Raw genomic sequence first — 26,371 nt, forward strand, 5'->3', positions numbered from 1 at the left:
CTCCTCCACTGAAACCTATTGAGTGTCCCTCTTGTCCGTGGTAAAAGGTTGGCATTGATTTAATAGGGCCTTTCAATTCACATCCACCTAAGTTACAGTATGCTTATGTTATGGTGGATTACTATTCCAAATGGCCACATGTAAAGTTCGTAGGTGCGGCCAATTCTAAATCTGTGGTGTCTTTCCTGAAAGAGATTTTCTTGGATGAAGGGTTTCCTAAGGCTCTTGTTTCCGACAACTGTGTGCAATTTGTATGTTCTGAGGTAGAGGGCTTTCTGAATGCGTGTGCAATCAAACATTTAAAAAGTTCACTTTGCCAGCAACAAACCAATGGTTTAGTTGAACGTTTCAATCGTGTGGTTGGGGAATGCATGCAATAGGCTTTAGCTAAGGGGTGTGTGATTGAAGCTGGTGAGCAAAGCTTGTTGTGGTTTTACAGGACAACACCCCATTTAAGCACAGGTTTATCCCCGTTTGAAGCTCTTAGGGGAAGGAAACCTGGCACTTTGTTTAGACCAGCTTGGCTGTCCAAAATTCTGAAACACTCAACGTGTAAGGAAGAAATTGACATTAAAGTTAGTTCTAATGTTGAGTCTCCTCAAGATAGACAAAAAACATTACGATAGGAACAGATATGTTAAGAGTGTCCGGTTTGTTTTTGGTGATTAGGTTGGGGTCAAGTTGCCGGGGTTTGTCAAAAAGGGTGATCTGAAGTTTTCTGAACCATTAAAGTTGGACAAAGTGTACGGCAATGCTATGCGCGTGAATGGACGGAACTGGTGGAATGTAGAGAAAGTGGCCAAAATCACAGTGGGCACCAAAGATGTGTTGGGTGATGGCCCACATAATGACAATGGTCAGAATGGAAGGTTACAGAGGTTCTCGAAGTTGCAAAGGAGTAATGTGGCAAATACAGAAGTTCACATGGATGCTGGTTTAATGTTGTGTGAAACGCCGGTTAGGAGAAGTGTTAGAACTCAGAATCTTCCTTTGAGATACCAATAGGATCTGGGGGAGAAGTGTTAGTACTCATAGTCTATCTTTGAGGTACCAATAAGGATATATTATTGTTTTTGTGTTTTTGTTTTTTTTCAATATTTTCATAAAAAGGAAAAACTAAATGTAGTATCTTGCAATGTATTCCAAGTCTTGTTTCCTCTTTTTGTTGCTGGGTGCATGTATGAGGGCGTTTAGAATGTTGCGGGAGGGAAGAGATCAGTTGGATCTATGGAAAGTGGATGACAGCTCACATTGTGCTGGTGTGATTATTCTGACGTTTTAATCGTCTTTATATACGTCTTTGATTAACCAAGCAAAACGTGAACGGTGTGATTATTCAGCTCATTTCACCAGGTCTAACAAGACTTCTTTATATTTATGTTCTTTGTTGATGCACCACTACATTTATGTTTATATTGAGAGGAACAGGCAGTGGCCCACTTGACCCCTGCATGCTCAGTGTTTGAATTATTTTGATGGCACACAGTCTTGAGTAGTTGGATGGGAACACAGGTCTTACCACATGTTCACCTTATCCCACCTTCTTCCCCAGGTAATATTCATGTGAGGTCTCCGGATGATAGATTACTTTGTTGTCTGGATGGTGGTTATTCTTGGCAAATGAAGGCTTCAGAGCCAAACCTTTTACTTAACAAACTGACATAGAGGCAGGAGCTGTTCTAGGAGGAAGACATTTTGCCTGTGCCCCCTTCCTAAGTTTAAAAGATCATTCAAGTGATACTGAGATGGTTGGCAGTAAATAATTAATGTTAAACCCATTGTGGCAGTAACAGTGATCGGAACATCACAGTACATTCAGGGAATTAAATTACTTGAATGGAGTTTTGTATTTTCCAGTTCAAGAGAATTTTTATAAATGTATTCAAACTTATCGATTTCAAAGTAAAATGTAGTGATGGCATTAAAGTAGTAAGGATGGTAGAGTTATAGGAGTGGTTTACGTTGTTAACATTACTTGCAGGTTTCTGGCTTTTAGAGCATTTTTTACTGAAAGTGCAGTGGGTCCCTGCTAAACAGGTCCCCGGTGCTAGATCTCTTTCCCTAAAACTGCAAGTCGTTTTTCCGATTCACAAACATTTAGCTACCACTATAAGTCCCTAGTAAATGGTACCCCTGGTATCTAGGTCATGGGGTACTAAAGGAATGCCCCTGAGAGCTGCAGCATAAATCGTGCCACTCTCAGGGACCCCCTCACTAAGGGCACACAGTGCTGCTTTTTCAGGCTGTGTGTCTTGGTGCAGAACCAAAACGAAAACACAACATAGCACACGGGCTGTGTGCCCTGTCCCGTTTGCACTGCATGCAACATATGTAAGTCACACCTCTAGCAGGCCTTCCAGCCCTTAAAGCATGGTGCATTATATTACATGTGAGGGCATACCTTCATGAGCAGATATGCACCTGCTATGTCTTTGTCGATTCTCAGACATAGTAAGTGAACCTTGAAGCCATTTTAAGTACATGTGCTGGACACTGGCCATTTCCAAGTTCCATGATGGCTTCACTGACAATAGGAATGTGTGGTATCAAACATCTTGTATAAATAAACCCTCACTGAATCCAGTAATATATTTATTAATACATGCACTCAGAGGGCATCTTGGAAGTGCCCATGAAAAACCTACCAACTCCTAGTGTGGGCAGTGGCTGGTCAAAACCAGAACAGCCACCTTAAGACTGAGTTCTGGCCCCCTGAGGTGAGAGCTAATACTCCTGAGGGTCACAACAAAGGCCTGTTCTGGGCAGAGGTGTGCCCTCATCTCCCAGGCAGGATGGACATTGCAGGCCAGGAAGCTTCAAAGGCTGTGCCGCCTTGGAAATACGACCCAGGCCTCTGAGAATGGTGGAGGAGGCCGACCCCCAGTGTCTGACCCCACTTTTGGCATCAGGACCGGAGTGAAAATTAGGAAAATTAGGAGAAGTGCCCACTTCATGCCAGCCCCACCCATAGGGTGGACGAGCTGAAGTGGACACTACTTTTTAAATTCCTGGATGGGAGGAAGTAGGGCAATAGGGTTATGTATATGCCACTTCCAAAAGGAAGTGGTCATAGAAAGGGTGTAGTCACCCTAAAGGTGAGTAGCTCATTGGCTACCACCTGGCCCTCTCTGTAACACCCCTAAATTCAGTATTTTGGGTGGCACCCCTGAACCCTAGAATCAGATTCCTGTCGACCTAAGAAGAGCCGGACAACACAGAAGTCACCCAGTAGATAATACTGAAGGCAATGACTTGGCCCCAGCCCTACCGGCCTGTCTGCAGCCTTCAATGAACCTGTGCCCAGAAGACGACTGTCCTGCAGCCCAGAGACCTCCAAAGCCTTGGGAGGACTGCTTACCTTCGATGAGGACCAAGAACTCCCGTGGACTGCAGACCTGTCCAAAAGAAACCATCTCTAAAGAAGAAGTCTACCTGAGGAACTGCGAAACCGCTGCCTAGAACCACCTCTGCACCCAACTCCCCCCCGGTCTGAGTCCAATTGGCCCACCAGTCTAGTGAAGGTTCCGAGGTGCTTGTGACCAAGAGTCCACCGTGGGCTGGCCCCTGCTGCACTCCACAGCAACCCCTGCAGCCTAAATCCAAGCCCCCCCCCCCTAACCCCACCTGACTGGTAAGCTGTTTCTGACGCCAAAAGACACCCCTTTACCCAGACCCGCAGGACCATTGGTGTCCCTACAACCCCAAGCATCTCATCTTACCTGGGCAGCTGTGGTTGACCTCTCCCTGTCTCCTAGTCAGAGCCTGCAGCCTCATTCTGAAAGTGATCTCCTCCATTGAATAACACAGGGGGCCTGACACTGTGTTGGTACTCTGCACTCGGCCACCCCTGTGCCGGCAAAGGCATAAGTTTGGTGCTACCTTGTGGCCCCCCCTTGTACTTACCTTAACTCCAGGGGATTGACCCTTGACCCCGCTTTACTCACCTGGAAGCAAAGCTTCAGCAGCTACCCCAGTCTCCATTGGATAGCATTGGGCACCAGATGCTGTGCTGACACATTGTACCCGTCTGCCCCTGTGTCACTGAGGATGTAAGTTTGTTGCTGCGTTGAGACTCCCCACCGGTGCTTGCCTCAACCCCTGTGGACAAACCTCTGACACCACTTGTACTTACCTGGGAGCAGCACGTCTTCATTCCCCCCAGTCTCCATTAATTAACATTGGGCACCGACTCATACTTTGACTTCTCCACCCAACCGCCCTGTGCCACTGGGGGTACACTCTTGGTACCAACCTGAACCTTGCCTGGTGCTAATCTCAAACCTTGAAGACTGGGATTGTAAATTGTGTACTTACCTGCGAAACTGCATTCTTGTTTTCCTCTCATTGGTTAACAGACTCTGAAAATTGCACTGTGTCGATTTTTTTAAAGTGTTTTAAATTTAAAAACTGCTTACCTTATAACAAAGTTCTGTGATTCAAAGCCTATATAAAAGCAACTATTATTTTTCTAAATAGGTCTCAGATTTATTCTTTGAGTGTGTGTGTCTCATTTATTGCCTCAGTGAGTACAACAAATGGTTAATACGACTCCTTGATAAGCCAAACTGCTTGCCCACTGGACTCGCGGAATAGTGTAGTTTATTTTAGTGCACTATACAGAAAGCTAGATTCCTACAGTGCACCTCCTTAAATAAAAACTGCTTTGAAAATTAATTAACAACCTCAAGGTGACTCATTTTGTTTCAGAGTAGATCTAGCGATTGCAAAAAATCACAGGTATCAGAATGGAAATTAAAAAAACAGGATTGGATGAACTCGATTGGTGAGGCATTGGTTCTTGTATATGGTAGTGGAGATGACTTTGCCATATAAACAGTGACATACTTGGGAATAAACCGATTCCTTAAATAGGTGTATTGTTGCATATCCTTCGAGATCCATTAGGCATGATACAAAATACCAGTAAATAGTGTGTTTTGTAGACCAGCCCCAACACTTGCACCAACGAACATGCATGATATTGGGTGACTACCTAGGGGCCTTGACCTTTATCTGAATTAAACATCTTTGTCTGCTTCTCCCTTTAGTTGGAGCTCGCAGATATTTACGAGCTACCAGGAGCTGGGCCACGGAGACGACGTCGGCAACTACGCTTCATTGACCAGGTAACACAGATTCCACCGGAGGTGATAAAGCAGTTGCTCGAAGATGCACAGGCGCACTGCCAGACGAGGGTAAGTGCCAGGGGTAGTGGAGTGGCACAGGCCTGTACCATAATCTCTAACCTAATCTTGTTAGCAGTGAAATTAACCCAAAATGTAGGAAAGACATGGATTTGGTTAAATTATTTCTCTCTCAAGTGATCTCCTTTGATAGTCATAAGCACTAAATAGTCCCGCTCATGTGCAAGGATCCCTGAGCCCTTTTCATAATATTTCTTCTTAAGTGTAGATGTTCACCTTTCTTTAGGAGGGCCTGTAGAAACACTTAAGACATGAATGTTATGCAGTCTATGGAAAAGCTATAATTGCCAGTTTTTCTGACTGCTTTTTTTTCTTTTTTTAAAAAGGTAATGAATACATACGTTTAAACTTAAGGCCAAATAATTGGCAGACCATTATTTGATTAGTTGAATCTCTTTCACAAACCCTTTTTTGAAAAAGGAGAAAAATGAAGGAAAAAAGGACAGTGTAGCTCTAATGGCTGCCATTATGTGAATGTGAAAATAGTGTCTGTGCCTTTTAAGGCCCAGAGACCACCAATATTCCATCATGCCCAGCAGGTGGCAATTGCTTCAGTACTTTTTTCTGGCTCATGGTGACAGGATCTTGGAGCTCTGAGCTCGGCCTTTTTCTTCATCAAAAATCTCATTAGGAAATTTTTGTCATCTGTTTAATTCAACGGATTTCCTCTCCCAAGGTTTTCTGCCTTTTTTCTGACAGGATATCTTTTCCATTTGTCAAATAAAATGCCACCTTTATTTCACAGATGCCTGGCCTGTGGAAGAAAGAAGGCTAAGTCAGACCCTCATGTCTGCATCATGTGCTTTCCTGAGAGCCAAGTTTCTTGCAGATGTCCACACTGCAGCAAGTTTTCCAGGCGCACCCTGAAGGAAAGAGAGAAGATTTGCCTACATGGTACAGAGGAGCGACCCAGGCAACAGGCTCAGTCAGAAGGTGGGACATCCAAAGGTCAAGGAGAGGGTCAGTCTTCCACCAGGGCTCTTCTACCTTCCTCTGAGGACTCCAGGCGTGGGAGATCCAAAAGAGAAGCCTACTTCAAAGACAATGTCATTCGGGGTCAACATCGAGACAAGGTATAATACCTACATGTTCACTGTTGAGGGCTGGGTCAAATAGGAGAAGATGGTCAACATTGAGAGATAGAAGGTGGATGTCGAATGAGACTATGACATCGAGACACATAAGAAGGTCAACGTTGAGGAGTGTGTCGATGTCAGGACATATGAGGCATTCGACTTTGAGGTGTCTGTCGACGTCAAGACCATCCAGACATGCAGAAAAGGTAAAAATACAATCAAAGCTAAGACATCTGCTATCGTCCCGGGATTCTTAATTCCCCAGGATATATTTTACTATGTCACCTATGTTGCTGCCGAACTCTCCTACGCTTCTACCTCCTCTGTCTCAGCTTCTTCCACCTCCTATAGCATCTCCTCTACCTTCCAGAGCACATATTCCAACTGCCGACGCCAGCACCTCTTCCACAACCACCTGTGGAAACTCCTCCCCAGAGGTCAATAAGCTCTCCATGAAGATCGTGATCCAGATCTCGCCATCATTCCCACCATGCCACGCATCACTGCAGATCTCTGCATTCCTCATCACAACAATCCTCTAGATGCACACATCACCATCATGTGTCCAGGTGCAGGTCAAGAATATGGTCACAACATCTTTTGACCTATTCTTCAACTTCTCTGAGTGTTGGCAGATATACGCCTACACTGTCTGATTCCCCTTAACCAAGGGTGTTTCCAGTTGATGATATAAACACCTTTCAGGAGGATCTGGTGAGAGACGCTTCAAAATTGAACATCCCTTTGTCAGCTCCTACACCATCTACATCTGTCATTTTGATGATGCTTCACCACCGATCAGCATCCAGACCTCTCCTGCCATTGGTTCCCGGCCTATTAGAACCAGCCATTGAGCTATTCCACACACCGGCCTCAGGCATATCTGCTCTGTCAAAGCTACAAAAGAAATATAGACCTCCAGAACAGGACCGGCTTATTTCTCAACTCAGACCCTTCTCCTGATTCTGTGGTCATCCTTGCGGCAAAGGAACAACATTCCACCACTCCTTCGTCTACAGTAGCACTTGACAAGAAGAGGGAAAAGGTAGATTCAGTAGGGCGCAAATTTTGTGGTACAGCTGCCATACAACTGCCACAATCATGAAGGCTGCAAGTGTAGCGGCTCACCTGGGCAGATACGAGAAAGCCTTGTGGGAGTTTTTACAAAAATTTGCAGAACACCTCCCTAGTGATAAATGAGAAGACTTCTTCAAAGTGGTTAACGAGGGCATGATGGTCTCCAACCAAATAATTAGTGCTGCTGCTGATTCGTCATTATTGGCAGCCCACAAATACTGTCATGGTATCACCTTGAGAATGCATTCTTGGCTTCGACTTACAGCTCTTAAATATGAATCCCAACAATGGATTGTTAATCTGACATTCCCTGCATCCACCTTATTTGGCAGGCATTCAGCAATGAATCTAAAAAAATTAAAAGAACAGCAACATCACATATATATGCCTTACCAGCGAAATTTTTACCCACAGACACTTCAAACTTTGCAATGGTATCAGGGTGGCCAACAAAACTAACAGCAGAGACCTTACCAACAGCAACAACGTCAACAGCCCAGAGGAAGAGCGGGCTAACACCTGTAGCAGGCTCTGAACAATGAATCTATACTTCCCCCCTTTTCCATTACCCACTCCGATAGGGGGAAGTATAATTTCCTGACAGAGTCGCTATCCATTATGAAAGACGCCTGGATTTTAAATATTGTACTGAATGGGTATTGTCTCAGGTTTACCAGTCCTCCACCAAATATCCCACCAAAACCACCCAATCAACATTTACAGATGTTGCGCTCAGAAGTAACCATCCTTCTGCAGAAGCATGCGGTGGAGACTGTTCCTCCCAAACAACAAGGCATTGGGATTTATTCCTGTTATTTTCTGGTGAAAAAGAAAGGTCCCTAAAAGGTACCCAAAATAATTTCAGACTTTCACACTAATCAAACCATTTTGTTACCTACTTTTTCTCCACACCTGCTGAAAGGACTCTCCATTCTTTAGACATCAGGCGAGTCTTAACGTTTTACAAAACAAAAGATATCCAAAGGTCTGACCAATTGTCTGTAAACAATGAGCTAGTCCGTATAGGTCTAACCACTCCCAAACAGTCCATATCCCGATGGATATTATCTTGCATTCTAATATGCTATCAGAAGGCAAATAAGGTTCAGTTTGGTAGACTTAAAGCTCACTGCACTAGAGGGGAAGCAGCCATGGGTGCTTTAATGAGAAATGTACTGGTAGCTGAGATGTGTAAAGCAGCTACAGGGAGATCTGTTCACACATTTACCAAACAGGCTTTCCTAAGAAATATATTTGCTTGATTTGGTCAGTTGATCATTCCTCTGTCCTTTACACCACTCTTGGGTGGGAATGGCCTTGCTACTCTATTCAGTGCTTATGACTAATAATAGAGATCCCCAGAGAGAGAAGGAATAGTTTTGTAATCCTAGTTCTCTCTCAATGGAATATCCATTGAAGTCATAAGCAACCCTCCGCCTCCCCGGTGAAGATGACAGAGGCAATTATTGGACCTATCTGCCACCTGCTAGGCATGATGGGATACTAGTGGTCTCTTGTCCCTTAAAGGTGCAGATGCTATCTTCACATAATGGCAACCTATAGGGCTACACTGTCCTTCTTTCCTTCATTTTTCTCCTTTTTGAAAAATAAAGGTTTGTGTCCCTGAGGTATGTCCAGCTCGTCCCTCCCCTCCCAAGGATGCAACTTCCTACCAGTAGGTTATTGCTAAGGCAGCAGCCTCTCATAATGTGGAACTCCACAAAGAACCCCTAGAACAGGATTTTCGTTTTGACATCCTAGCTTCCACACAAAGGGATCCTCAGTTTTTCCCCTGTTACCTGGCATGATGAGGCATGCTGAAAGACAAGGGTCATTACCCCTCGGATGGATAAAAAATGAAAATCTGCACCTTCTGACCCCTTTTTTATCTGGAGTGAAGTATCACCTGACTCCATTGTTGCAACCACTGCACGTAAAAGGCCGCAAACAGTTAGGCCACTGGGAGTGCCCCACTCCTGAAAAGGAAAGCAAGCAAAGACATGCTGCTGGGAAGAGGGTTTGCTGAGCAGGCTGTCAACCATTGGTGTATCGCCAATTCTCAAACCTTCTTGGCCCATTACAATAGAGCACATTGGAACCAGATAGAGGAGGTTTTACAGTACGTTCTGGAAGAGCATAGGAAGAGAGGGCAGCAAATTGTCACAGAGGGAAAAGCCAAACAATTCCATATGCTTCGCCCTCGACACAGCAGGTACTGCAACTAGAGGGATCAATACCAGCATCCTTCTTAGGAGACATGCATGGTTATGGTGTTCTGGGATCAAACAAGACATCCAGCAGGCAGTGTTAATTTTGCTCTTCGATAAAGAGCGCCTTTGTGGCCCACAGGTAGATTCTACCCTTGAAAAGATAAAAAAGGACACCGGCACAGCCAAAGCAATGGGAGTGTTGCAAACTTCCACTCCCAGGGGCTCCTTACGTTGCCCAGGCTGCAGAGGTACATATAAATCCACTCCCACAGACTCTTCCACTTCCCAACAAAAACAACTGCAGACTACCTACACCAAGGGATATTATAGAGGCCCCTTCAGGGGAAGTAACACAAGAGTAGAGGCAAGGGTGCCTATGCACGCAGAACAACACCCACTGCAAAGCAGTGACTTCCCAATCCTTATCCAATCCTCCTCCCAACCACACAACACCTGTTGGGGGCAGACGACAGTTTTTTCATTTTTCACCCAGTCTGGAATATCATCACCACATACAAATGAGTATTAGCCATTGTCCAACATGGGTATTGTCTGGAGCTCATTACCCCACTGCCCAACATTCCACCTTGCACTCACATGTTATCGCAGGAACATCAAACACTTCTCAAGAAAGAGGTACAAGCCCCCCTTCTCAAAGGGGCTATAGAACACATTCTTCTTCAGCATCAAGGCTCAGGGGTATACTCCCTATATTTCCTAATCCCCCAAAAAGGACAGGTCTCTATCTGAGATCTCAGACCTCTAAACATGTACATCCTATCAGGAGGCTTCCATATGGTCACCTTACAGGATGTCATTCTGCTTCTTCAACATGGTGATTATCTGGCAACACTACATCTAAAGGACTCCTATTTCCTCATACCAATATTCCCTTCTCACCGCAAATACTTAAGGTTTGTCATTGCCTGCAAACATTACCAATTCAAGGTTCTTCCATTTGGGGTGACTACCGCACCTCAATTCGGGGTGACTACTGCACAAGCACTAATTGTGCCACCCTATTGGGCCATTGCAGGTTGAGTGCTCTGGTGCAATTCTAAAATACAAACTCGACATGGCACACTGCCTATGTGCCCTGTCCACCATACACTGCATTTACTTTGGGTAAGACATCCCTCTGGCAGGCCTTACAGCCCCTAGGCAGGGTGCTCCATATTATATGTGAGGGGATAGCTGCATGAGCAGTATGCCCCCACTGTGTCCTTGCCAAACCTGTGACATAGTGAGTGAACATGACAGCCCTTTTAATACATGTGCTGGACACAGGTCAACACACGTTTCCCAGCTACATGATGGCCACTCTGAACCCTGGGTTGTTTGCTATCAAACGACTCAGAATGATAAACCCAAACTTGTGCCAGTATTGGATTTATCCCTAAATGTACCCAAGGGTCACCTTAGAGGTGCCTCCTGCAAAATCTAAATATCCTGGCATGGTTGCTGACTGGTCCTGTCCAGCTGCCACATCCAGACAGCCAATATACAAACCTTGGGAGCCTGGGTGGAGAAGCTAACAACCCCTCCCTCAGAAATGTGCACTTTCCTGGCGGAGAGCTTCAAAGGGCTTAGTGCCTTTGAAACTCGACCCCCAAACCTGCTGCTAGCAACAGGTGGCATCCCCCTTTGCAAATTTCCACTTTTGGCCGGAGCAAAGGTGGGAAACCGAACAAAGGGTATGGGGAGTGGCCTCACCTGACATGTACCACGCTTAAGGTGTTGCCTGCGAGGTGGACCCTCTCTTTCATTTTCCCACATCTTAGATGGAAGGAAAATAGCCAATTAGGTGTAGGGCAATGACCCTTCTCTCAGGAAGTGGTCACTATAGTGGGTGTAGACACCCAAAGGCAAGTGTCCCATTGGACACTACCAGGTTCCCCCTAAAACACTGGGCATCCCTAGACCAAGAGATCAGATTTGAAAGAAAGAAGAGACAACAGCACCAAGAAGAACCAAAGCCTGAGAACTGAGGACCTCCTGCACAAGTAAAGTTGCCAAGCGCTGCCTGCGGCACCTGGGACGTGACAATCGCCGATGTGCAGGAGTTGACCACTGGACAGACCTCAACAAACCCTCAGGACCTCCAGGCTTCGCCAGTAGCCCAAGATCTCCCTCCAGAATTGAGGTACCACTCTATAACCAAGCAAGAACCAGCAACCCATTGAGGGTCACTTCACTGACTGGCAAATATCTCCCGAACCGGATGTCGCAGCCTGACCTGACGACACACTGACTTTTCAGCACTGCTCCCTCTGGAACTGGTAGCCACCCGAGACTCTCCAGCTGGCACAGTGTGCCCACCAATGGCCTCGACCACCCTGCAAAAGCGGAACCTGGTAACATAACTGTACAATTTTATATGCAGTTTTAAAAGTGACTGCCTATTGATTCCTATGGTGTGTAATTACGCACAGAAAGACTGCATTTAATAAAACTTCAAAAATTCATATCTTAAAAAGTACTTACCTGATTTTGATAATCTTGGACTTAATAATAACATAAATATCTGAAGCAGTTTTGTAAATTGGTCTCGAGTTATTCCTTTCAGTGTGTGAGACGCATGATTGATACTGTGAGTACAGTAAATGCTTTGCACTTTTCTAAGATTAGCCTAACTGCTTGACCAAGCTGCCTGAAAAATTAGAGCAGTAGGTGGTCTAATTTTTACCTCTGGAAATCAATGTGCGGTTGCCTGGACCCCCTGCATAGTGTGCCTAGTTTTGTACACTACATAGAGCGCCAGCCTCCTACATGGAGGAGCTCTGGGCACCACACCTGGGGTGGCGATGGACAGGGGAATGGTCACTCTCCTTTCCATTGTCCCGTTAAGTGCCAGAGCAGGGACACCAAATGTGCCCTTCAAAGAATACCAGTGGCTTGGGGAGGCTATCCCTCCCAAGCCATGTAACACCTATTTCCAGAGGGAGAGGGTGTTGCCTCCCAGTCCCAAAGGAAATCCTTTGTTCTGCCTTCCTGGGCTTGAGCTGGTCAAGCAGCAAGAGGGCAGAAACTTGCCTGTAGGAAAACCCTGCAAACTGGTAGGAGCAAAGCTGGGGATCCTCTAAGGATCTCCCAGAGTGCGTGAAATCATAAAACCAATACTGGCAACAGTACTGGGGTATGATTCTGACGTGTGATGCCAAACATGCCCAGGTTCGGAGTTAACATTATGTAGCTGGGTGTCTAGTACACGGGTAAAATGGCTTCCCCGCACTTACAAAGTCCAGGAAAATGAAGCTAGAGTTCGTAAGGGCACCTCTGCTCATGCAGGGGTGCCCTCACACACAGGTACATAGACCCTTCCCTCTGGGCTGAGAGGGCCTACCATAGGAGTGATTTACAGTGACCTGGTGCGGTGACCTGTAGTGAAAAGGGTCCATGCACCCTTTCACGGAGGCTGCAATGGCAGGCCCACAGACACACTTTGCATGGGCTCCCATGGGTGGCAAAATACATGCTGCAGCCCAAGGGGAACCAGTGGGGTCCCAATCACCATGTTTCCTAGGTACCATATACTAGGGACTTATGGGGGCACCAGTAGGCCAATTTTGGGGTGTAAAAAGTTAGGGACAACCAAATCCAGAGGGAGAAAGCCCAGTTACTGGGGTCCTGGTTAGCAGGATCCCTTTGAATACAGTCAAAACTCACTGACATGAGGCAAGAAATGGGGATAACCATGCCAAAAAGAGGGTACTATCCTACATAATCATCTCCCAAACGCAGGACAATAAGGCTAACCTTGTCCAGATGAGTCTTCATTGTCTAAGCGGACAAATCTGGAGAGTCCATCTGCAATGGAGTTGTTACTCCCAGGTCTATGTTCAACTGTATTGTCCATTCCCTGTAGGGATATGGGCCACCTCAGAAGTTTGGAATTTTCACCTTTCATTTGTTTTAACCATAGAAGAGGCATGTGATCATTTTAAACAAGTATGGCCTCAGCTTCTTCAAAGCCCAAACCACAACAAAGGCCTCCCTTTCAAACTCTTACCAACGCTTTTCCCCGGGGTCAACCTTCTGCTTATAAAAGCTACAGGTTGATCCTAGCCGTCTGTATTCAGTTGGGACAGTACTGCCCCAATCCCTACCTCAGAAGCATCCGTCTGTACTATGAATTGTTTGGAGTAGTCAGGGCTTCTTACAAAAGAAGCAGAGCACATGGCTTGTTTAAGATACTCAAAGGCTTTTTGGCAGCTAGCTGTCTATAAAACATTTGTAGATTCTTAGGCATTCTTTTAGAAGTGAGGTCATTAGGAGGGGCTACAATGGAGCCATCATTCTTAATGAACCTCCTTTAGTACCCAGTGAGCCCTTAGAGGGTCTAACCTGGGGGTCTTTGTAGTAGGGGCAGTCCCATCCAGAATAGTCTGTATTTTCCCCTGTAGTGGCTGAATCTGACCTCCATCTACCAGGTGGCCCAGATATACCACTTTCCCCTGCCCTATTTGGCACATACAGACCTTGTTAGTGAGGCCTGCCCTTTGCAGAGCCTCTAAGACATTCCCTAGGTGGACCAGGTGATCCTCCCAAGTGGAGCTAAAGACACATTTGTCCTCAAGATGAGCTACACTGAAGCTTTCGAACCCTTGGAGGATTTTATTCACCAGCCTCTGGAATGAGGCAGGTGCATTTTTCAACCCAAAGAGCATCACAGTGAAGTGATAGTGCCCACTAGGGATGGAAAATGATGTTTTTGGCTTAGCATCCTCTAATAACTTGATCTGCAAGTAGCCAGCAGTCAGATCAAAGGTGTTCAGATACTTGATAGATGCCAGTGTATCTATAAGCTCATCTGCCCTAGGGGTAGGATGGGCATCTGATTTAGTAACAGTGTTGAGACCTCTGTAGTCTACACAAAACCTAATTTCCCTTTTGCTGTCCTGGGAGTGGAGTTTTGGGATGAGCACTACAGGACTAGCCCAGGGGCTGTCTGAGGGCTCAATGACTCCTAGGTGTAGCATCTTCTGAACGTCAGATGTGATGCATTCCCTGACATGATCAAGCTGACTGTAAATTTAGCTCTTAACAGGCAAGCTTGTTCCCCCTTTGCCATTGGTGGGTATCAGGGAGAACAGTTCTGAGAACTGTCCTAGGAGGTTTCTGCAGACCTCTTTTTGGGACTCAGAGAGGCAGTCAGCAAGCACTACCCCATCAACTGAGCCATCAACTGCACTGTTGGAGAAGAGGTCTCTTCTTCCTGTCCCTCATCACTGCCATGAGCAGAGTCATATCAGACCTGTCATACTAGGGCTTAATGCGATTCACATGAAGCACCCTGTGGGGGCTTCTGGGAGTGCCAAGGTCTACCAAGTAGGTAACCTCACCCTTTTTTCTCTACAATGGTGTGGGGGACCACTCCACTTGTCTTGGAGTGCTGTGGAAGCTACAGGCTCCAGGGCCCACACTTTCTGTCCTGGCTGGTAGAGAGTTAGGACAGTCTTCTGGTCATGCCATTGTTTCTGCAACTCTTGGCTGGCCTGAAGGTTTTTAGTATCCTTCTTCAAATACTCAGCCATCCTTGATCTGAGGCCAAGCGCATAATCCACAGTGTAGAAGGCTTGAGAGGTTCCTTCCAGCCTTCTCTAACACGAGCAAGGGGACCCCTAACAGGGTGCCCAAACAGGAGTTCAAATGGGCTGTAGCCCACACCAGGCTGAGGGACCTCCCTTTAGGCGATGGGGAGGCATAGTAGCAGAACATCCCTTCTCCTTCTGACCTTTTGAGAGTCCCGTTATCATACCCTTGAGAGTTTTGTTAAACATTTCTTCTAAGCCATTTGTTTGGTGGTGGTAAGGAGTAGTGAACTTGTAAGTCACACCACATCCCTTCCACATGGTTTTCAGGTAAGCAGACATGAAGTTTGCATCTCTGTCTGATACCACCTCTTTAGGAAAGCCTTTTGTCGAAAAGATACCAAGAAGGTGCTTTTGCCACTGCAGGAGCTGTAGTGGTCCTAAGAGGAATGGCCTCTAGGTCCCTGGTGGCATGGTCGACTGCCACCAGAATAAATCTGTTCCCAGAGGCCGTTGGTCAGTCCAGGGGCCAACAATGTCCACTCCAACCCTCTCAAAGAGAACCCCAACCACAGGAAGTTGAATTAAGGGCCTTTGGGGTGCCACCTGTCTTGCCACTGGCTTTACAGGTGACACAGGAGCTACAAGCTCCTTTGTGTCTTAAGACATATGGGGCCAGTAAAAGTGTGGGACAAGCCTGTTCCCAGTTGTGCTTTCCCCAAGTGACCTGCCAGGGGAATGCCATGTGCCAAGGTCAACAGGAGCACCCTAAACTTCAGGGGATCACCAATCTCCTGGTGGCACCAGGTTTGGGATCCCTTGACTCTGAGTAGAGGAGACTGTTCTCCCTTTACACCTTAGGGGTGTCACTGACATCCCCTGTCTGTTGTGCTGCAACTTGCTGCCTTAAGCTCTCCAGTGTGGGACAAACATGTTGTTCCATACTGAGCTCCTCCCTGGTGGGCTCCCCTTCACCCAAGAGATCAGCTTTGTCAGCTTGCAGCTCTTCTGGTGTAGGTTTCACCCAAGGAGTGGATTCCTCTCCCTCAGGAGTGGAATCCACACTGGAGGCTGGATCAGGGGGTACCTTCTTACCCTTCCTGCTCTTAGTTTTAGGAAGCTCTTGGGCCATTGTTTTAGGTTCCAAGATTCCTTGCTCTTCTTGCCTGTGCTCTTGTGAGGGCAAATATATGCCCTGGGATACCCAGCATTGCTGCATGGGCTTCAAACTCCACCTCTGCCCAAGCTGAGGTCTCCATGTCATTCCTTGGTAGATACTCTACAGGTAGGTCTGAGGAAACCACAAAGTTCTTAGGACCACTAACCCCCTCCCCCCAGCTGAAATCAGTAACTGCCATGGGGTGACACAATGTGTTATTATGAGCATCAGTCACTTGGTACGTGTGAACAAGTAGGTGTTGCTCAGGAGACACCAGTTTCTCAGTCACCATAGTGACACTGGCATCTGTGTCTCTGTAGGCCTCAGCCGCAACACCATTAATTTAGGGGATACTGCCTGTACTTACCCATATAAAGGGGACAGGCAACAAGGGTGGCAAAATCAGTGCCCCCCATGAGAGACTAACACTGATTCAGGGGTCTCTCTAACCAACCCAGACCCAACTACAGTCCCTAAAGTGAGCCCAGCTACACTCTTGGACTGACTACTGGTAGTAGTCCCACCACTACTGGTATTGCTAGGGCCACTAGGAGTAAAAGTGGAGTTAATAGTGATGGAGGAGGCTGGCCTGGTTTATCCCTTATTAGTGAAATGTAGACAGTGTCTAGAAGCCAGACTCTCTAGGTGTAGCTGTAGCTGAGCAGCCAAGGCTTATCTGTGAGACATGCAAAGTCATGCAAAGCTCATTCAGGACCACTAGTCATACAGTACTCACACACATGAAAGAAAATATTCAGTGTTACAAAAATAAAGGTACTTTATTTTGGTGACACAAATGCCAAAAATACCATAGAGACTATACTCCCTTAGGAAGTAAGTAATACACAAATTATATACACTAGCATGCGGAAATAGCTGTAAAAACAGTTTGAAACAGTGCAAATGGTGAAAATCTCAATAGTTAGAAATGGGCCTAAGGGGAACACAAACCATATACTAAGAAAGTGGAGTGCGAATATCGGTTTCCCACCTAGGCAAGTGTAGTGTGTAGAGGGGCGCTGGGAGTATTAGAAAGCACCAATGAAAGTAATAGAAACCACCCCAGAGCCCAGGAAAGTAGGAGTAAATCACAGTAACTTTCCTAGAACACACAAGAGCACGAGACAGAAGATTATGCAAGAACCAGTAAAGCCTGCAAGACACCAACAGTGGATTACTGGACCTGAAGACATGTGTAAGAAGGGGACTAAGTCCAAGAAGCACAGAAGAGTCTAGGGAGAACAGGAGCCCCTGCTAACCCGGATGAAGGTGCAAACGAGGAACCACCGGTGAAGAACAACAGTCGGTACTGCACCCCAGAAGACGGATGCGGGTTCCTGGTTGGTGCGGAAGATCTCCCACGCCGGATGGAGGATTGCAGTCTGGTTTGCGTTGCTGGATTCCGCCAACAAGCCTTGGCACACACAAAGCTCGTGGTTAGTGGAAAATGGCGCTGCCAGGGACGAGGAGGGTCCTGGTGGACTTTACCCAGGAGATTGAACCAGAGGGGGCTCTCAGTAACTCAGAGAGCCCTCAGAAGGCCAGGCAGCTCGCATAGGAGTCTCACAGCACGGGGACAAAGAAGGTGCAAGAGGAGGCCCACACAACACTAGAACAAAGGATCCCACGCCGCCGGAAAACCATGCAGGAAGGTGTGCGTCGCAGGATAAAGTGCTGGGGGCCAGAGCTGCACGGTCCACAAAGAACTTCGTGGAAGGATGCCAACAAGCCATGGCAACTGCAAAACACGTGGTGCACTGAGGTACTGTCTTGCTTGGGGAGGCAAGCTCTTACCTCCACCAAAGTTGGACAGTAGGATGTCGGGACTGTCGGGACCACTTCAGTCCACCACCCGTGTTGCAGGATCCACGGAGCTCGTCAGGAGAGAGAACCCACGCCGCCGGTTGTCGTTGCAGAGAGTTGCCTCCTGAATCAGAGGAGTGACTCCTTCACTCCAAGGGAGATTCCTTCGTTCTTCTGGTGCGGGCAGAAAACAGGCTGCCCTCTGAGGATGCACGACCGGGAAACAGTTGCAGTTGCTGACAGGAGCTGAAGATACTATGTTGCAGAAGTTGTCTTTGCTTCTTTGTTGCAGTTTGCAGAGATCCTGGAGGGTCCAGATGCAGTTTCTTCGGTAACAAGGTAAAGTAAAGGATGCAGAGGATTCCTGCTGGAGTCTTGCAATCTAAATCTGAAGGACCACCCAAGAGAGAGACCCTAAATAGCCCTGATAGGGATATTGGTCTGCTACACAGGTAAGCACCTATCAGTGGATGGCTTGGATGTCACCTGCTGGCACTGGCCATGCAGATGCTCCCTGCCAACTTGTAATCTAAGATGGCAAAACCCAGGACTCTCTGGAGGAGCTCTGAGCACCACTCCTGGGGTGGTGATGGACAGGGGAGTGGTCACTCCCCTTTCCTTTGTCCAGTTTCGCGCCGGAGCAGGGTCTGGGAGTACCTGAACTGGTGTAGACTGGATTATGCAAGGAGGGCACCAAATGTGCCCTTCAAAGCATACCAGTGGCTTGGGGAGGCTACCCCTCCCAAGACATGTAACACCTATTTCCAAAGGGAGAGGGTGTTGCCTCCCTCCCCCAAAGGATATTCTTTGTTCTGCCTTCCTGGGCTTGAGCTGTTCAAGCAGCAGGAGGACAGAGACCTGTCTGTAGGATAGCAGCAGCATGGGCTGCCCGGGAAAACCCTGCAAACTGTTAGGAGCAAAGCTGGGGGTCCTCTAAGGAGCCCCCAGACTGCATGGAATCATACAACCAATACTGGCAACCGTATTGGGGTATGATTCCGACATGTTTGATACCAAACAAGAAGTGACCTATGTCCAGTACACAGCTAACATGGCTTCCCCGCACTGGAGTTGGAGTTCTTGGGGGCACCTCTGCTCATGCAGGGGTGCCCTCACACACAGGTACTTGCACCTTGGACTCTGGGCCAGGAGGGCCTGCCATAGGGTTGACTTACAGTGACCTGGTGTAGTACCTGTACTGAAAGGGTGCATGCACCTTTTCATGCTGGCTGCAATGGCAGGCATGCAGACACATTTTGCATGGGTGGCATAATATATGCTGCAGCCCATGGGGAACCCCTGTGGCCCAAGTGCCCTGGGTACCATATACTAGGGACTTACTAGGGGCACCTATATGCTAATTGAGGGGTGTACAATGTCAGGGACAACCAAATGTAGAGGTAGAGAGCACAGTCACTGGGGTCCTGGTTAGCAGGATCCCAGTGAACACAGTCAAAACACACTGACATCAGGCAAAAAGTGGGGGTAATCATGCCAAAAAAGGTACTTTCCTACAGTTAGTGCCACAAAAATGTGTCTCCTGAAGTAGCACTAGATCAGGGCCATTCCTGTGCAGTTATTGCAGAACCAGTGTCCACTTTACATTATTACCCAGGCCATTTACATTCCAGGTCCATATAGTCAGTTAATGTTGGTGTTTGTATCGCCATTGATGTAGTGTTTCCTGATACATGGGGTGCATTGCCCCTGGAGACATCTCTATATGCTAGAGATTCTTTCGGTGTCAACTCTGGGTTCTCATCTCTCCTAGTGGGGTTGTGTATGAGCAAAAGATCCAATAAATGAAGACAATAATGATCAAAAAGGAATGTGCAAAACCAAAGCACTCTCCCCACCCCACTACCCTGCACTGTGAGTTTAACACCACCCACCACTCCCATTTGCAGAGAGTCTGTTGCCCAAAAGAATATCAAATAACGCTGGTAGGCCATTGCTGCTTCGCCAGTAGAAGTCAAGGATAGTGGTATATGTGTTTACATCCCATTCCAGTACATATTCAAACTGTGTACTTCTTAGTAAGTATGTCTGTTTTAATATCCGCATTAGCGTACAGTCCTCACATGTCTGTTTAGGAGGCACCTCGTTGCTGTAGCTCCAGAAAGTCTGTAATATGATGCTTCTACTTTTCCTTCCGGATGCGGTCCTTTCTGTGTCTGCACTCCTTTCCTGCCTATGACTCGCAATCCCTCCAACCAGTCCCATACCTCCTCTGGTGTGACAAAATGCCATATTTTCCCCTTTGTGATTACCCAGAGGGGTGCTAGAAACAACATCATGTATTTTAATTCTTTAGCCCGAAGGGCTTTCGTGACTTCCTCAAACTTTTGGCTTTGTCTCTGAACCTGCAGTGTGAAGTCTGGAAAAAATTGGACAGTTGCATTTTCATAGTGTAGGTCTCCATAGGAATGTGCTGTCTGTAGAATCACATCTCAATCTCTATCAAGTTAGAGAGTCGCTTTGGACGTAGGGTGTTGAGAATCAGATCTGCCAGGAAAAGTTCAACGCTGGGCCCCTCCATCCCTTCAGGGACCCCCACCACCCAAATGTTGTTGCAATGGGCTCTACCTTCTTGTTCCTCCAGCTTAGCAGTGATAATAGCATTTTGTCTAGTCAATGATTGGATTTGATCCTCAAAATGTTTTGAGACAGATTGTAATTCATTGATCTGCACCTCAGCCTCTGCACCTTCTCAGAGACGTTGCCAATATATGCTTTAAGGAGATTTACATCCACTGTAACTGCATCTAGTTTGGGCTTGAGCATACCTTTCAGGTCTTCGATCACTACCATGATCTCTCGGAGAGAAGGCTCAGCTGTCGGAGTAGATGCTAGTTGTTGATCTGCGATTTCCGCTTACCTTGACTGCCCCCTTGTGTTGCCATTGGCTCTGTGTATCCGTCCAAATTATTCGATTGTGCGTGGCATCGGGCTCAATTTCTGACCATATGCCACATGTTTAAGACTCACCCACCTGGGTCCTTGCCGTGGACATTCTCTTGCTAGAGAAGGTCATTTCTCTTCTAATAGGTGGCAGTAGCCTGGTTGTGCGTTTACAATCTCAATGTGATGTATGTGCCAACTTTCAGGTGCGCACATAGGTCTGGCACGGTGTGTCATGACTGGCAGAAGAGAAGTTCTCCCAGACCTCTTCAAATACTCCGAGGGAGAATTTATGATGTTTCAGGGCAGCGTCTTCATGGTGTATCCAGTATCCATGTCGGGGCTCCCCAGTTGGCCTCTTCCCTTTGAATACTGCTGCAGTCTTCTTAGGGGCTCCTAGGTTTTAGGATTACTGCTGCAGTCTCCCTAGGGGCTCCTAGGTTTTAGGAGCATTGCAGGCTAAGTCTCCAACACAGCATTTGCTGTTGAAAGTTTTGGAGGGGGGTAGATCTAGTTCCTTACCTCCAGTTGTGCTCACCCCGTTGCTTCTGGCCCCGGCAGCCCATGGTACACTATCCATTGCTGTTTAGCCTGATGTGCCAAAGCAGGTTCAATATGAATTTGGGGCTGCCCCTGCCCTGGATTTGCGGATGACATTAATTGGCAACTTTGCAACAATTTCCTCAAGTATTTTAAATAATGTCAAAGGGGAGGCAGTAGCGCTGGCAGTATGCCAACGCCTTGTGCAGGTTCCTGTTGTGAACCAGGCGCTCAAATTACTGAAAATTATTGCTTAAACCTATACATGTATAGGTCAGGATAATTTGGGAGCCAGGCCTAATAAGCAACAGTTTAAAGCCAAATCTGAATCTCATAATACCAAACAGGCACACAAGTCTTCTAAAACAAAAAGCTAGGGCAAAACAAAAAAAAGGATCTTTGCAACTAGAGTCCACTGAAAAACGTTATAATTTACATAACTGTGAAACACTTAAACAGCCTGATAGATATCAGTACACTGATACTCGTCCTTCTCATTCCTTTCAGGAGTCACAAGACAAACGCTATGAAAGAAGGGAATAAATCGAAAGCAGGCATGAAGAGCATGTGAAACCAAAAATGGACTCAAACTGTATCTGACATCATCCTCAAAAAGGAAGAGAATCTTCTACAACTAAAGCCCTTTTTAAAAAAAAGAAGATGGTGGCAGGTACTTCCACTAAATATGTCACACATATTGAGAAGGCTCCTTCAGAACAAGACCATTGGCATTGACACTGCTAGACAGTGCAGCAGATGTCATGCTAGTTCCCAGGGATCTCCATGATTTTCTGGATTTGAGAGCAACTAATTAATTTGTTCAATTTGAAAAAACGGATCAGCAGATATAAAACAACATTGGACATTTCCAGTGGGGTTTTCTGCCTGAACATACCGCCTGAAACCAGAGTCTAATTGACGTTTAGTGCTTTCTGGGTTCAGAGAAAATTCTGCTGACTCCCACAGGGTTATGGCGTAGCCCAGGTCTGTTTGCTGCCTGAGTAACAACATATCTACAAGACTTTGACTCAGAAGCTTTGCCCTGTGTTGATGACATGTACCTCATGGACAATGACTTTAACACACACTTACGCAAACCAAAACAAGGGGAACCCTGTAAACCCAAGAACAAGGCTAATGAAATCAAAACACAAAAAATTATTCTACCAGGACCAAAAGCTATAATGTAATTAGTATCAAAATGGGATTTAAAATGATTTGAGGAGCCATATCCTTTGCAATATCTTTCAAAGTGACACGTGTGAATACTTCTATATCCAGAAAGCATAAATCCTGTTCTACCTGGACTCTTCAGTGCTTCTTGGACTTGGTCCCCTTCTTCCACAGGTCTTCAAGTCCAGGAATCCATTGTTGGTGTCTTGCAGTCTCTTCAGGTTCTTGCATAATCTTCTATGACAACTTCTTATCTGTTTCAGGAAACTTACTGTGATTTACTCTTCTTTTCCTAGGCTCTGGGGTGGGTTCTGTTACTTACCTTTAGTGTTTTCTTACACTCCCAGCACCCAAATGTATTTCGGAACAACGCATGCCTGAACAACGAGGTCAGAACAACGACCGCGTTGTTACCACTAATGCCTTTACCACGAATGCCTTAACAACGATTTTTCAGTGTAAAGGCATTCCTGGTAAAAGCATTAGTGAACGGCATGCATGGTTCCAGCATGTGTCCACCACCCCTAAAAATGACCGCGACCCCTCCACCCCCACCCCTGCCCCTAAAACTACCCCAACGCCATCTCACCCCTAAAATTACCTTGACCCCCACCTGCCCCTATAACTACCCCAACCCCCCCACCCCGCCCCTAAAACAACCCCAATCCCCACCCTGTCCCTAAAACCTAAACTACCCCAACCCTCACCCCTAAAATTACCCTAATCCCCACACCTAAAACCACCCCAACACCCCACCCCTAAAACTACCCCAACCCCGCCCCTAAAACCACCCCACTCCTAAAATTACCGCAACCCCTCACCCCGCCCCTAAAACCATCCCAACCCCCAAAACCTAAACCGCCTCAACCCCCACCCCACCCCTAAAACCTAAACCACCCCGATCCCCCAACCCCAAATACAAAAAATACCCCGACCCACCACCCTGCCCCTAAAACTAAAAATGTCCCGACCCCCTCACCCCTAAACCTAAACCACCCGACCCCCCACCCCTAAAACTAAAAATACCTCGACCCCCCCACCCCGCCCCTAAAACTAAAAATACCCCTAAACCTAAACCGCATGTTTGGCATATTACTTTGTGACTACAGTGGTATTGCAAGAGCTTTGCATGTCTCCTAGATAAGCCTTGGCTGCACAGCTACAGCTACCCATAGACAGCCTGGCTTCTAGACACTGACTACATTTCACTAATAAGGGATAACTGGACCTGGTATAAAGTGTAAGTACCATTGGTACCCACTACAAACCAGGCCAGCCTCCAACAGTTAGTGTGGCCAGTCTACACTAATAGTTGTCGTGTATGTTTTTTAAACTCCTTGACGGGTTTTAAAGCCAGCAGACCAGACCTCCATTATGCAGTTACAACATTTAGGGGTAGTTACCACCTATAGCGTAGTAAAATGATGCCAGTAATGGTGAAAGCTTTGAACCTTATCTGCTGTTAAGTAACACCTATCTGTCTTTCCCGATGACTTGAATTTACAAGATTTATTTTTGCATCCCAGATCACCACATTCTAAACATTTGTTATATACCATTTACAGTGAAATTTGGAAATTTTCTTAGCAAGAAGCTGCTGATCACTTAAGACAAATTGGCAGGGCTAATTTGAAAAAAAGGTGTTGGCAGTTGTGGATAGTGGCAATTATTGACTCACATTTATTCTCTGAACAATAATTTAACATGTGCCTTCAATACCATAGAGGATGACATGTCTCTTGTCCGGCATGGGCAAACTCAATTAAGGACTAATTATGCAAGTGATTTAGACATTACAGGTTTTAATATCAAACCGTGTGCCATGAAAATATCTGAATGCAACAGTGTTGTTTTTGACCTAGAATTTAACACACACACAAAGACTGATGGCAAAAAAACATGCAACTTATGCAATGTTGAGCGTAGATCTTTTAGAAAAATTGACCTTCTCAGGAGCTGAAACACCACCTGCTGTGTGGTTAATTCACAGATCATTTAATTACCAATCTCAATGTTTCAGTTTGCATCTTGTTTGAAATATTTCCAAGTAAGCAGATATGAAGCTAGGGGTGAGTTTTGTTTACCAAACTTTGTTTTTGCCCTTTGATTACATATGTTTGATTTGGGAAATTGAAGTCTTCCTTATTGGAAACAACTGTGAAACTTCATTTGGCCATTTATTAGTTTGTAAAGAGGTGACACTTCATGTGGGGCGCAATGCTTCCATGGCTAATTAAACATGTTATCTTAAGTGTGTCCCAGTCTCCTTTGGCCAGTGTTCTAATAGCTTTCAAACTGATGTTATTTGATCATAAACGACCAAGATTGTTGTGGGATGAAATGAGGTGTCCCATAGTTGGTGATGGTTTTCAGGTTGTCGTAGCATCGTCTTTCCACCCACAAACACAGTTAGGGAAATTACCTTGTAGCTGTCCATTCTCTTCCAGGGTATCCTCATCAATAGTCATAAACATTGAATATTCCCGCCCTCGTGCGGGGATCGCGGAGCATATATAAAAACACACATATATAAGTATGAAATATATATGAAAAAGATAGCATTTCTTAGTAGACCATTTTCATACCAGAATCATGTATACATGTTTATAACAGCAATGCAGACTATGTTGATAAACAGGCTAAAATGCTTTATTTCTATGTTTTTTTGTTTTTTTAAACACTCTCCCTTATAATTACAAGAAAACTTTCTGAAGCCCAAAAGGAGGGCACAGAAAAAATACCAGCAACACATGTGAAAAGAGAAAAAACAACATTGAAAACAACAGAGCATTATTAGCCAATTGGCTGCATGCAAGTTAATACAGCAGAACCACAAAACTTGGCACCGTGCCTTTAAGACCCTGAACACCTCCAGTATCCCACCATGCCTCAGGGGTGAAGGAGAGGTGACAGTTTGTTCACACTTAGGTCAGTTCTTTTTCCGGCTTCTTCTGAGAGGATTCTGGAGCATTGAGCTCTCAATTTTTCTGAGTTTTTCACAGAAAAATATTTAAAAACATTGGGGGTCATTACGACATTGGCGGGCGGCTACCGCCGCCCGCCAAGCGGTAACCGCCGTGCGGCCGCACTCCCGCGGCCCCCATTACGACAAGTTTGCGCCTGTGCGACGGGTGCAGTTGCACCCGTCTCGCTTTTCTGCATAGCAGACAGTGAAAAGCTGGCCGGGGCCCTGTTAGGGGGCCCCAGGACAATCCCTTACCGCCAGACTCTTCTGGCGGTAGGGGTGTCATAACCCCAGGGCAGCGCTGCTTGCAGCGCTGCCCTGGCGGATTATCACCGCCGGGGCTAAAACGGCGGGAAACCGCCGGCCCCGGCGGTGCGACCGTGGCGCTACCGCCGCGGTCGTAATAAGGGCCTCCGTACCGCCAGCCTGTTGGCGGTACGGACGCCACATTACCCAATGACCCCCATTGTTTTTTCTACCTTCACTCGATGTTTTTCACCTTTTTCTGAGTGAGGGGATTTGTTCCTGTCTGGAAAATGCCTTCTCTTTTTGTGAAGTGTCCTTCCTGAGGAAAGATGAAGGCCCAGTCTGATCCACACTCTCTCTGTATTGTGTGTTTGCCTCAGAGCCACTGCCCTGACACATGCAGGCACTGTAAAAACATGTCCAAAAGGACTCTGAAGGACAGAGAGAAAATCGGACTTCATGGACTTAATGAGAGGCAGAAAACAT

General features: G+C 46.4%; 1 protein-coding gene across 1 annotated transcript in view; it reads left to right on the forward strand.

Moving 5' to 3' along the window:
• Positions 1-26,371, forward strand: part of REC8 (REC8 meiotic recombination protein) — a 1,036,252-nt gene that overhangs the window by 563,831 nt on the left and 446,050 nt on the right. The window contains exon 12 of the mRNA XM_069238146.1: positions 5,049-5,195. Coding sequence (XP_069094247.1) covers positions 5,049-5,195 — 147 coding nt within the window. The remainder of the gene's footprint in view (positions 1-5,048; positions 5,196-26,371) is intronic.

Source organism: Pleurodeles waltl, chromosome 6 (assembly GCF_031143425.1).
Source record: "Pleurodeles waltl isolate 20211129_DDA chromosome 6, aPleWal1.hap1.20221129, whole genome shotgun sequence".
NCBI classification, from domain to species: Eukaryota; Metazoa; Chordata; class Amphibia; order Caudata; family Salamandridae; genus Pleurodeles; species Pleurodeles waltl.